We start from the raw sequence: 12,073 nt of genomic DNA, 5'->3' as shown, positions 1-12,073 counted from the left end.
AGTTGCTTTTGGTCTTTATACCATCTTGGATAACTGAATATTTGGGGGGGGGGTGTGTTGGCTTTTGGTGATCCAAGGGGGAATCGTGCCCTTTTTGTTGTCCATACACAACTCCTGTGCCCCATCATTGTCATAGCTTGCACCTTTAATGTCTTTATCCTCCAAAATATCTGTGAGACAGGGAGTTACAGTGCTCCTGGAGCCAAAAGAAGGCAGCACCTTGCCCTGGGAGCTGTTTGTGGCTCAAGGAACCTACTTCAAAATGTAGTTCTGCTAATCTGGCCTCAGGCTCTTTGGGAATGACACATCCTAAAGGACTTATTCACTTTTCCCCTCCTGTTGTCCAATTTTCTCTGGGCAGCCTTGGCTTTACCCTTTCAAAGTCGACTTTGCAGCAGATGGGCCTATCTGAAGACCAAAAGCAAGCACAGAAATCAGCAGCTGGTCACCAGAGATCCCCAGGAGGAGATGGAAGGGATCTCAGCAGGCTGCCCAGCACTCTGGCTCAGGCTGACTCACACAAGGAGCCTGGCAAGGCACATTTCCTGGGCACTAAGACACAGCCAAGGCTAAAATCACAGGGTGGTGCACCAGCAGAAGTTCCTCTGTGTGGGATGCACTTCCAGAGGAGCTAAAGGCTGTGCCAGTGACTGCTGGCAAATGTTGGGAGGGATATGGGAATCCAACAGAACTCCAGGCACTGTGCTGTGCACTTCTGACGTGCCATTCTCCCCCTTGGAATCCCCAAGGGCTGCAGCTGCTTTGATCTCAAGGAGGATCAGCAGCTCTGGGGCAGGAAGTGGAGGAAGCTGGGAAGATAAATTGACCCCAAAGTCAGGGTCTTCCTAGGGAGTTAAGTCCTCTCTCTGAGATAACATCTATGAGCTTTTTTGGGAAGCTGGATGATGAAATGCGGCGTCCTTATAAAGGCTGATCTTCCCATGCAAGTAGAAAATATTACCTTAGGGAGAAAAGAGGAAATACCACAGGGAAGTGGGTCATTATCCCCCTCCAAACTGCACTATTCTTACCCAGTCAAAGTGAGACTTAAAACAGCCCCCAGACAGTGGGTTTCAGGTTGGTGTGAGGGGTTTTAGTCGTGCAAGGCACCCCACACAGGAGAGCTCCTGGCAGAGGCTGAGAAGGGATGGTTAAACAGGATGGACAATGGATTTTCCTGCAAAAGTAAACCTGGAATTGCTGTGCTGCTGAAGGGAAGCAGCACCAGCTGCCCTGAGCCAGCCCAGCACGGCCTCTCGTGCCCCACTCGGGTCTCTGCGGAGCCATCCTGACTCATCCTCTGCCCAGCCTTGGCTGACGTGTTTCAGGCCCAAATAATCAGGGTATCCAGGGACCAAAATGCACCCCAGCTGCCTGGGAAAACATCATGACGTGCCCCAGCTCCAGGCACAGAGCTGGAGTCACTATTTATAAAATCCTCTGCGGCCCCAACATATAAATGTGCTGCAAACAGGCGAGAAACACCTGAGGTTTATATTTTTCTCCCAGAGGCTTTGGTACTGAGTCTTATTTATGCACGGGCTCTGAATGGCATAAAACCCCCTCATTTCTCTAAAGGAAGCTTTTTTTTGGGTTATTTCTGGGTAAGATGCTCAAAGCTGGTGTGCATTAGCATCACTCCAAGGAAGTAAATGGTGCTGGGCTGATTTACACTGCTGGAAGGCTTTGCCTCTCAGAGCATGAATGCATTTATGACACAGCTACACAGAGACTGTAAAGGGAATATAAATGTGTTTTCTAAGGTGCAGCTGTAAGCTACATTTACTCCAAGGCTTGTTTCTGTTGCCCGTGGACAGTGTGAATATGAACCAGATCCAATTCTTGGTTAGGTTGAGATTTCTTTGAATGGGGCCTGGGAGAACTGACTGCAACTTATCCATGGCTGATACGTTGTGATTTGACACCTACTGGGCCTTGGCAGCTCCTCTCAGAAAGAAATATTGATTGGGAAGAAAAAATTCGATATAATTGTAGAACAAGGGAGCAGGACATCATTGACACCACTTAGAGCCTGCAGTTCTGGAGAGCCCTTTGTCTCAAGTGGATGGCAAATGTTAATTAAGGTGCCCTCTCTGGCATCAAGTGACTTGATGTATTGCCTCATGGTAAATTTTTCTGTCTGTAAAATGAGAATGATAGTTATTTGGAAGTGGCTGTTCCTGCCAGTGCCATTCTCATGCAGCTGTGAATTCTACCCATCAATCTAACTCAGCTGTAGCTATGGGAAACACAGGGAGTGAGGGATTTTGGAGGCAATGCTGGGATCAGTGTCTGTGAGCAGGAGATGATCCTGTCTGGCCTCTCCCCATCCTCCTCTCCGGAGGAATTTGCTCTTTCTGCCTCCTGGAGCAGGGAGGGCGTTTGCCTTTTCTCTTTGCACAGCACAGCAGGACTGTGGGACATGAAAATCAGGCTTCTGCTCGCTGGGGAAAAAAATGATATTAGTGTTTCATGTCAGCACAAACTCGGGGCTTGAAATTTGCATCCTGAAACTGCTTCAGTCGCTCTCGATAAAATGGGGAACAGCTCGGAAGAAAAACAGCCCCACCTTGTCCACGCCAGGTGTCCCCAGTGCCGTTTAACTTGGGAGAAATGGTTGGAACATCCTGGTCTCAGCCATTTTCCAGCACGTGCTCAAGGGCTTTGCTGAATCAGAGCAGTGATGGGATTTGTGTCGTGTGAGAACTCGCTGCATTTCATTAAGCAGAGGAGAAGGAAAATAGTCACTTTAAAAATCGGGAGATGGAAAATCTCCCTGAAACGCGCCCGCCCCTACACTGGAATTGTGTCACAGTCACCAGCCTGGAGGGATTAATTCTGCACTGTCATGAAAGGGGGGACAAGTGGCACTTGCCTTGTGTTTGATAATAGCAGGGGGGTGATGGGTGTGAGTGAAACACAGTTTAGAACCTCTTTCCACGTCAAGTTCCCAGACTTGGGAACTTGAGTTCCCAGAGCTTCCAGTTTTTGGGTTTGCCTCTGCATTTCTAGCACACAAGGCAGACATCCCATGGTTTGCTCAGCCATAACCTTTCTCCAGCATTTCCATGGCTGATCTCCTGCTGGCAGGGACTGGCCTGGCAAGGTGCTGGCAAGGACAGGAGAATTCACCCTCAAGGACATGAATTTGGTGCCTGGGGAAAGCAAAGCCATCAAACACATCTCCTCTCACTCGTTCCATGTTCCAGTTCCTGATTGTTTGCTTTCTGTTTAAATTTTACACCAGTGCTGGGTGACAGAAACCACCCAGGGTATTGTCACACCTGCAGGTGCCACTCTGCTCTCCGTGCCCATCTTTATTCTTTTGGGAATCTGTGGGAAAAATGGGAAGGCTGAGGCTTCCCAGGGAAAGGAGGAGCTGCTCTCTGATTGTGGGAGGTTGATGTACCAGGAGTTGTGGGTATTCAGGAGGACCTTAAACAGCACCTTTTGCTGCTGGGGCTTGCCAAAGCTTCAGGAGAAATATCAGGGAGAGTGGATTTGAAGGGACAGCACCTTATGAACACAGACAGGAGGTACAAGGTGTCTAAAACTCTCTTTGTGTAGGTTGTCAGCTGCTTTGTTACGGTGACTTCAGCAATTCCCTCAACCCCCTCTACTATTTCTTGTTGGTTTTCATTTTTTTTCCCCCTCCACTTTTTGCTGCTCTCTGGATTCAGTCTTTGTGCACAGCACAGAATATGGTGGGGAACAGAATAATGCCAAGCAAAGCCCTGGCCTATTCTTTTTGGGTCTGTTTATAGAGGGGCTGAGTAAGACACAGGCTCGGCAGTGCACCCCATTGTACTGCACAAAGCCTGCAGAGAGTCTTGGTGATGGAATCCAAAACCCTGTCAGCTGCTAAACTACAGCTCTTTTGATGACTCTGCTTGTTGAGGATAATTAGACTGGTGCAGCACAGACACACACACGGATGTCTCTATTCTTCCTGCAATTGCAGAGCACATGCTGTGAATCCACTATGAGCTCTGGTGAAAACCCAGGGCAACGTTTCCGAGTGTGAGCACGATTTGGGAGGCCAGGATTTGCTTTCAAAGGTGACTTAAAAACACGAGGGTCATCAGGAGCCAGCAGGGTTAGCATTTGATGTTGAAAAGCACTAAATTTTTAGTTGTTTGGGTTTTTTTTTCCAAATTTTCGCTCGTGACCTTTCAAAGGATGGAATTCCCCCCTGACTTGTGTCAGTGTAGTTATCCAGGAGGTGCTGAGGACTGGCAGCATCCTTTGAGCATGGGCTCCACAGCAAAGTGGGAGCAATAATTTAGGGATAAACTTCCTTTATGAGGAGCATTGTGCAGAATTCTGCAGGAACGGGCTGACCTGCTGCCACTGCCACCGAGCCTCCAAGGGGGGGAAGGATAATCAGCATTTAATGCAAACAAGGCTCCATTCAAAGAGTCTGGATATCTGAAATCATGAGTTTCTGTAGCGAGCCTTTGTCTTGAGAATCTCGTCAGTAAATTTAAACTGGCTCCTGACAGTGGTATCAGTCTGTGAGGAGAGAGAAAAAGGGACAGGAAAGATAACACTGGTATCTGTATCACTCCAGACTGATATGAAGCCTGAAAGGGAATTGCATGCTAAGGATCAAGTTATTAACTGCCTGGGGGTTTGACACAGAAGGCACAGAGCAATTTTTCAGGCTCTCTCAGTGACATGGGAGGTCTGGGTTGCACTCTCTGAAGCTCCTCTCCTTCCCAGTGCAGAGAGTAGGATCAAGTTCAGGACCTTGGCTCCGAGACAAAAAACTCATCAGAGACACAGAAGCACAAGCAAATGTTTTCTTGTCACCATGTAATTTTAATACCCAAACAAACCAAGTACTCAGGGACTGGGAAACTTTCTGACATCTCCTCCAGTGTTTGCCAAAGTTAGAGAGCCCTGAAAACCACATCCCAGCAATCCAGGGATTGCTGGCTTCTGGTTGACTTTGCCACTGCACTGGGGATTCACTGCACGTGGTGATGCTACTCAGACATTTAAATCTGAGCTCCCACTGAAGCCCGGTGTGTGCAGGCACTGGAAAGGGCTTGGGGTGTGTTCTCCTCCCTGCACACACCCAGCCTGTTCTCTGGCACTTATCCAGCCAGTACTGCAGTGACCTTGGCTGTCCTGGGAGCAGTCTTTGTGTAGGGAGGCTCTGGCCTTAAACTGTTTGTGGCAGAAGCATTTTCTTTGCCCATATCAGACCCGAATATCTGATTGTTCCACTTCCCCCCCCCCAGCCACCAGATATGATTAATGGCAGTTGTGCCCAGTATCCTGAGTCACTGAGGTAACACAGGGCACTGCTGCTGCCATTAGCATGTCAGGGGGTGATCTTATCACAGGAATGGCTTCTCCTGCCTCTGATAAGGAATGTCCCTCCATCTGAAAATTCTGTACAACGCCAAGGAAATAGCTGTTCCACTTAGACCAGACATCTGAGTCTTGTCATTAAGCTGTTGGACTGAAACTCTCCAGATTTAGGAAGAATATCAAGTATCAGATTTAGGTGGGTGCAAGTATCAGCCTAACTATAGATCTGATGTATATATTTAAGCCTCTCTGTGCTTCAGTTTCCAGACTCTACAGTGGAAATAAAGAGCCCTGTATGGTTTATCACTTTAGATCTTTAAAGTTAGGATGGAGATCCCCCCACCCCCAACCCCAGCGGAGCCGCTGGCACGGAACAGTCTGAATCCTGCAGGAATCATCTCCTGGCCCCAACAGCAGAAAATTGCAATAAAGCCAACGAAAAAAAAATAATAAATCCATGTGCAGAGCAGCCATGGGACTCAGCCCCAAATGCCTGTTTGCTCCAGCCTTCCTCCAGTGCACCTTCCTGGCAGCTGCTGATTCCATTGCACTCCCCGTGTCCCACTGCTCCGTGCAGACCTGCTGGATCCCTGCCAGCACAGATGTACAAAATTGTTCTGAGGCCTCCGTGCTGAGCCCAGGAATTGCAATAGTGAACTGGAGCAGTTAATTGCTCAAACTATTGCTCAAGTTACGATCTCATCTGTTAAACCCTGGCGTGGGCCGAGCTTAAAGGTCAGAGCTTAGACGGGCACGTGGAAAGGGAGGGTCATGTAGGGAAGGGGGGGTCTTTTCCAAGCACTTCCAGCAGCTTCTTCCTCTTTCACTATTTGTAAACAGGTCACAGACTCTTGCTGTGAAGCTCCTGCTCACAAATGTCCGTGGGCCTGATGGTTTTTATGCAGTACAGGAAGTGTTTTGCTTAGGTTGATTCTCTGTCACACAATCCACGGCTCCATCCAAGCCCAAAACTCACTGTCCCGAGTGATGAGCACAGGCAGAGCTTTAGGGGAAGCTTCTCCCTAATCCAACACCTGGATTTTCTGTTCAACAGCTGAAGATTTCCTCCAGAGCTGTTGTTAAAACTTGGAAATCCCCTTTCAGTGGAGCCTTCCAAGCTGCTGCTTCTAGAAACGTTTCTGTGCATCTTCTTCCCTTGGGATGGGGTTTCTCTCCACACCTGGGCCAACACAAGTCCCTACAACTCATGAAAACCCTTCTAAGACTCGGGCTCAGTTGGAGCTTGGGGCATGCCCATGTTTTGGGCTGGTTCTTTGTAGCAGGATGAATTTCAGCCAAGAGCATTTGCAGAAAACTAACACCCTGAAGGCAAGGCCGTGAAGGAAGAGAAACCACTTCAAAAGGGAAAGATCATCTGCCACACTTCTTTTTCCATGCTGTATTTTCCCAAACCCTAGAGGAAGGAGAGAGACTTCCAGCCTTGCTGTGTTGCTAAGTCTGTTACCAGGCAAAACATGTTGTAGCAGGCTAGAAAACGTTTTCAAAACACAGGAGAAGATTTTACTGTTTGTAAACTGGGTCTGAGCTGCTTTTCTTTGACAATAATGAAACCCTTAATACCCCTAAATTCTCACTGCCACTGGGAAAGCAAATCCAACTCAGACTGCCTTGGTTTTATCCAGGGCCAGGGGAGCTGACACAGAGTTAAACCAGGTGGGCTTTTGTGGGAGGGAAGAAGGAGGAAATGTGCAGCACAGGGGAAGTGATGGAGCTGAATCACTGTAAATTGTCCAATATTCCTGTCTGCCCCATTTTTATGGGGGGGGAAATGTTTGCAGTTGTGCTCAGATCCACCCAGGAACACAGCATTACACATTAAACCAATATTATCCACCTGTCTGCAGGAGATAATTCCCCTTTTCCAGGCTGAGATGACGGGAAGGAACATCCATTTATTTTTGGGAAGCTTTGCCACCTGTGTTATCCTTCACTCTTATCACAGAGAACACAGTGACTGAAAAAGCACAGTACCTCTAATTGAAGTGTTCTGGTTATGAACAGTGATTTACCCAGCTTGAGTAATGACAGGGGCCAGGGAATTATCTTCATTTTTCTAGGCCTGGATCTCTTCTGAAACAACATCTCAGGGCTGTGGCTTGAATTCAGAGTTGTATGAAACTGAAGTAACATTTTAAATGTTATATATTTATATATTCCTGCACATATGTGCACTCAGAATTAAAAAAAAAAAAAAGAAAGCAGGATTTTTTTTTTTTTTGGTCTCATGCTAGAATTAACTTTCTGGTTTTGAGGGTGTTTTGGAGGAGTTTAAAGTCTAACATGAAACTTTTAAAACTGTGGATCACTGAACTTGCAGATTCTGGAGGTGCATTGATTTCTGCACCGTGCAGGCCAGATAAGTTTCAATAATTTAAATTTGGTCAAAGGTCTTCTTCAATCCTGAAAGAAACTGCAGTCCATCACTAAATTTTCCTATGTTTAGCATTTTATAGACACAGGTTATAGATTTTTTTTTTTTAGTTGCTTGGACCTGCATAATAGTTTAAAGTGATCCCCCTGTGGTTTTGATGGCCTGTAAACTGCATTGTGCTTCTCTCCTTTCACAAGAATATCAGCACATGTACAGGGATTATACACAATAGCTGTATTGAGTTGTAGTTAGATCAGAATTAGGTGCAACAGGAGATCCAGAATGAGATGCTAAACAATATTTTGGGGCAACTGGGAAATAACAGTTGTGTGAAATCCTTTTCTAGAGGAAGCCTGTTGTGTTTAGGACCTTGAGGCATTGGGGATCTGGTCAGGATTTGGGTAAAATGCTTGTCTTGGCGCCCAGACTGCAAAATGGGAATTGTAACATCACCTTTGCCTTTCTTCCTTGTTTAAATCGGGAACTCCTTGGGGTAGGGGAAGCCTCCTCCCGTGTGAGCAGACAGCACCTAATGGGATGGGCTAATTGCAAAAGAAAGAAATAATGGTTGTGTGCTGGCAAAACCCCACAAGGTAGAACTGCAGCTGCTGGTACCACTTCAAAGGGGTGACACACTGCAGTGGGTTGAGCAGCTGCCATGCACAGGTAAAGGCATCCAAAGGTGGTTTGGGCATCACTGTGTAATTTGGAGTAGCTCAGATGAATTGAAGCTGTTGCTGGGAAGGGAGACAGGCAGACCTGTGCCAACAAGGACTTTAGAGGTGAATGGGTATGTCCTTTGATGGACCTTTTATCCCCACAACCCACATTCAGGATGGAAAAAAACAGGCTTATTTAATAACACCTTGATCTGAACACAAGATCCACTTGATACCCAACAGCCTCTCTTGGTTCCTGCCTGGCTCACACGTTTTCTGCCCTTAACTGAGCCGGTCTGTACTAAATTAGTCTGGACTAACCATCCTAGTAACACTTGGAAACCATATTTAGCCTTTCACCTTTGATTATTTCATCATACACTGGGTGGAAGTGGCTTGCCCAAAGTAACAGAAGCAGGGAAATAAAAGGAGGAATGTGAGACTCCTCAGCTCCTGTCAGCAGTGCAAGCCCAGGGTCATCCTGGCCATCTCAGCTTTTAAAATGTAGGCACAGAGAAACACTATCAAATAATGAACAATATCAGTTTAGAAGAGACAAAAGGTGTTCTTTGTCAGGGGGGTGGGATACATGAAGTTGCTCGAGCTGAATTAGAAGGTGAAAGTACTCCCCAGGATCTCAGTACTGGCTCGATACCAAACCCAAACCCTGTGTTTTCCAGCTAACTCCTGTGCCTCTGATCATGTCTCCAGGGGTCCCCTCTGTCCCCTGCCCCAATCAATCCCCCCCAGCTCTAACAGAAAGCCAGGAGGCCACTGATGCCAACAGAGATGGCATTTTGTGACATGCCTGACAGACTTGTCTGACAACTTGGAGCTTTGTTTTGCATAAGCCACCCAAACAGATGGTCACCACTTTTAAGTACCAGCCTGGCTTGTAGTTTGTAGGCAGGATCTACAAGCACAGAACTGAAATTTCACTGAATTCCCTGTCTCCTGCCGTAACTGTGGCTTTGGGGTAGAAAACAGAGGTGGGAGAGTTTGGGGGGAAAACTCAAAAGGGCTTTGAGGGGACTTCTCAGTGCTCTATTTGAGAGTGAGACGGTGGTTTTACCTCCTTGCCATCTCGGTATTCTCTTTCATTCACACTTACAGAGTAATCTTCTGTGAGTTAAAAAGTTAAAAAGCATTTTCTGGGGAGCAGTGACCTTTAGGGAATGTTCCTGTGGCCACACAGCCCTGTCCTTCAGGCTTCCAAACCTGTGCTGTTCCTTGGTGGCACTACTGAGATGTCTGATTTCCGTTTTGCTTCCCGTCTGAATTTTAATGATGAATTATTTGTAGCATTTCCAGCAGGCTGGAACAGGGGCACTAATTGCTACTTCAGATGGGGAAAGTGGTCCCTCTCCCAGCAGAGAGCTGAGCTGTCAAGCAGGGTTATGTCACATTATCCTGAATTTAGTATCATGACAGCTTCACCCGTCTGGCTGGTTAGATTTGCAATGAATAGTTTTTGCAGTTGGGGATATTTTACCCCTTTCTCTGGCTTGCTCCCTGTGTGTTTAACCTTCTCTGGCTTGTCTGACGAAGCTCTGAGTGCATTTTTATCAAATGTCAGTGTTTCCTTGGGCAAGAACATGACCCATAGACACAGTTCCTCAGCGAGGTAAGAGCAGGGCTGCCTGTCAGCCTTGATGGCACTGTTGTGCAGGTAATAACTAGTTTCATTCATAGGATCAGGCTGCTTTTTTTCTCTAGCTAGTCTGAAAGATGCACATCTGTTTTTCCAGCCGAGCAGAGCATGAAGTCACCAGTCTCCTCTGATCTGCATTTGCATTCACTGTATATAAATGTTGTGTGCTGATCTCAACAGACAACTACAGATCACTGACAGCCCTCAGGAATGCAAGGACTGTGGAAATCACAAGATTTCCTGCGTGTGCTAGTGGATCCATGAATCCACAGATAACATATGTTCTTAAACTGCGTCTGTCTGTCTCTATATTTAGAAAAAAACCTGCCCAAAGACAGGCTGCCAAACCACGGAGTTCTGACCGGTACAAACGGGAAAACTTAAGGAGATCAAGGAACCATCCCGGCTTCATTTGCATCCTAAAGCGCCGGGTCCCACTTCAGGAGTCACTCCGTTTCATCATTAAGTTCCCATTACGTTGCTGCCTAATTAATTAAATGCATAAGCACATGTAGGGAGATGACACCAGGGCGTAAACCGGACAAGAAAACCCGAACCACTTCGGGCTACGCACGGAAATCTTCTTGCATTGTTCCGTCCCTTTTTGGGTGACTTGTACAGGGATTAAAGAAAATCCCCGGGGTGACCGAGGTAAAGTACTCGCGCCAGGGACTCCTTATTTTCACGGCGCGGGAGCGACGGGCTCCGATTTCAATTCAGGGGCGCAAAAACTGCCTCCGTGGCCATCCCCAACTTCCCGGCGGTGCGGGGGCCCTTCAGCACCGCGGCGGGTGGGGACGGAGCCCGGGACGGCACCTGCCTCTCTCTCCCCGGCACCTCGGAGCCAGGCTGGGATGCGACCCGGAGCATCCCTCGGGTCCTACGGCACCGCCGGGCAGCTCCGGGAGCGCATCCTCCTGGCTCCGGGATCGCATCCCCCTACTCCGGGAGCGCACCCCCCTACTCTGGCATAGCATCCCTGCACTGCCGGGAGAGTATTCCCCGCTGCCCTGGCCTTTCCCAGAAGGCATCCCAGGGCCACTCCGAGAGCGTATTCCCTCGCTGCCCAGCAGAGCATCTCCTCTCTGCCCCGGCCGGTCTGGCAGTGCATCCCCCCGGCTCCGGGAGCGCATCCCTCCGCTGCCGGGAGAGCATTCCCCGCTGCCCCGAGCGTTCCGGGAAGGCATCTCCGGGTCGCTCCGGGAGCGTATCCCATCGCAGCCGGGAGAGCATTCCTGCGCTGCCGGGAGAGCATCCCCGCTGCCGGGAGAGCATTCCCAGCGCCCGGGAGAGCATTCCTAGCGCCTGGGAGAGCATTCCCAGCGCCCGGGAGAGAATCCCGCGCTGCCCCGGCCGCTCCGGGAGCGCATCCCCCCCCGGCTCCGGGAGCGCATCCCTCTTCCCCGGGAGCGCATCCCTCTTCCCCGGGAGCGCATCCCTCTTCCCCGGGAGCGCATCCCCGCTCCCCGGCAGCGCATCCCCCCTCTCCTGCAGCTCATCCCTCGCCTCCGGACTGCATCCCCGCGCCCCGGCAGCGCATCCCCCCTGCTCCGGCAGAGCATCACCCCCGCTCCGGGACCTCATCCCCGCGCCCCGGCAGCGCATCCCCGCCTGGATCCCCGGATCCCCGGCGCTCCCTCCCGCCGGTCCGGAGCAGCGCCCGCCGCTTCTCTCCGCCGTAAAGCGAAAAGGGGAGGGAGGGGGAAGCGGCCGCTCGGGAGACTTACGCCCGTGCTTTGGGGAAGCCCATGGAGAGCAGGATCTCGAGCGAGGAGCCGTGTTTGATGGTCCCGGCGCGGTGCTGGCGGTTCCGCCGGGGGATGACTTTGCTGTACAGCTCGTCTCTGGCAGCCATGGCGAGCGGCGCGGGCCGGGCCATCAGCGCGCAGCCATCGCGGGCCGCGCAGGGCCATCCACGCACCCGCCGCGGGAGCGCTGCCGCTGCCCCGGCCCCGCGCCGCGCGACCCGCCCACCCCGCGCAGCCCCCGCGGAGCCTCCGCGGCCGAGCCGCCGCCTCCGGCTGGGGGAGAGGGAGGGAGGGAGGGAGGGAG

At 50.0% G+C, this 12,073-nt stretch overlaps 1 protein-coding gene across 1 annotated transcript in view; it reads right to left on the bottom strand.

Annotated features, from left to right (window-relative positions):
* The window catches only part of UBASH3B (ubiquitin associated and SH3 domain containing B), a 64,994-nt gene extending 53,067 nt beyond the window's left edge, over positions 1-11,927 (bottom strand). The window contains exon 1 of the mRNA XM_017809857.1: positions 11,749-11,927. Coding sequence (XP_017665346.1) covers positions 11,749-11,900 — 152 coding nt within the window. The 5' untranslated portion in view covers positions 11,901-11,927. The remainder of the gene's footprint in view (positions 1-11,748) is intronic.
* Between the last annotated feature and the right edge of the window lie 146 nt (positions 11,928-12,073).

Source organism: Lepidothrix coronata, unplaced genomic scaffold (genome assembly GCF_001604755.1).
Source record: "Lepidothrix coronata isolate B3197 unplaced genomic scaffold, Lepidothrix_coronata-1.0 Scaffold27, whole genome shotgun sequence".
In the NCBI taxonomy this organism is placed as follows: Eukaryota; Metazoa; Chordata; class Aves; order Passeriformes; family Pipridae; genus Lepidothrix; species Lepidothrix coronata.
This window is presented reverse-complemented; position numbering and strand designations above follow the sequence as displayed.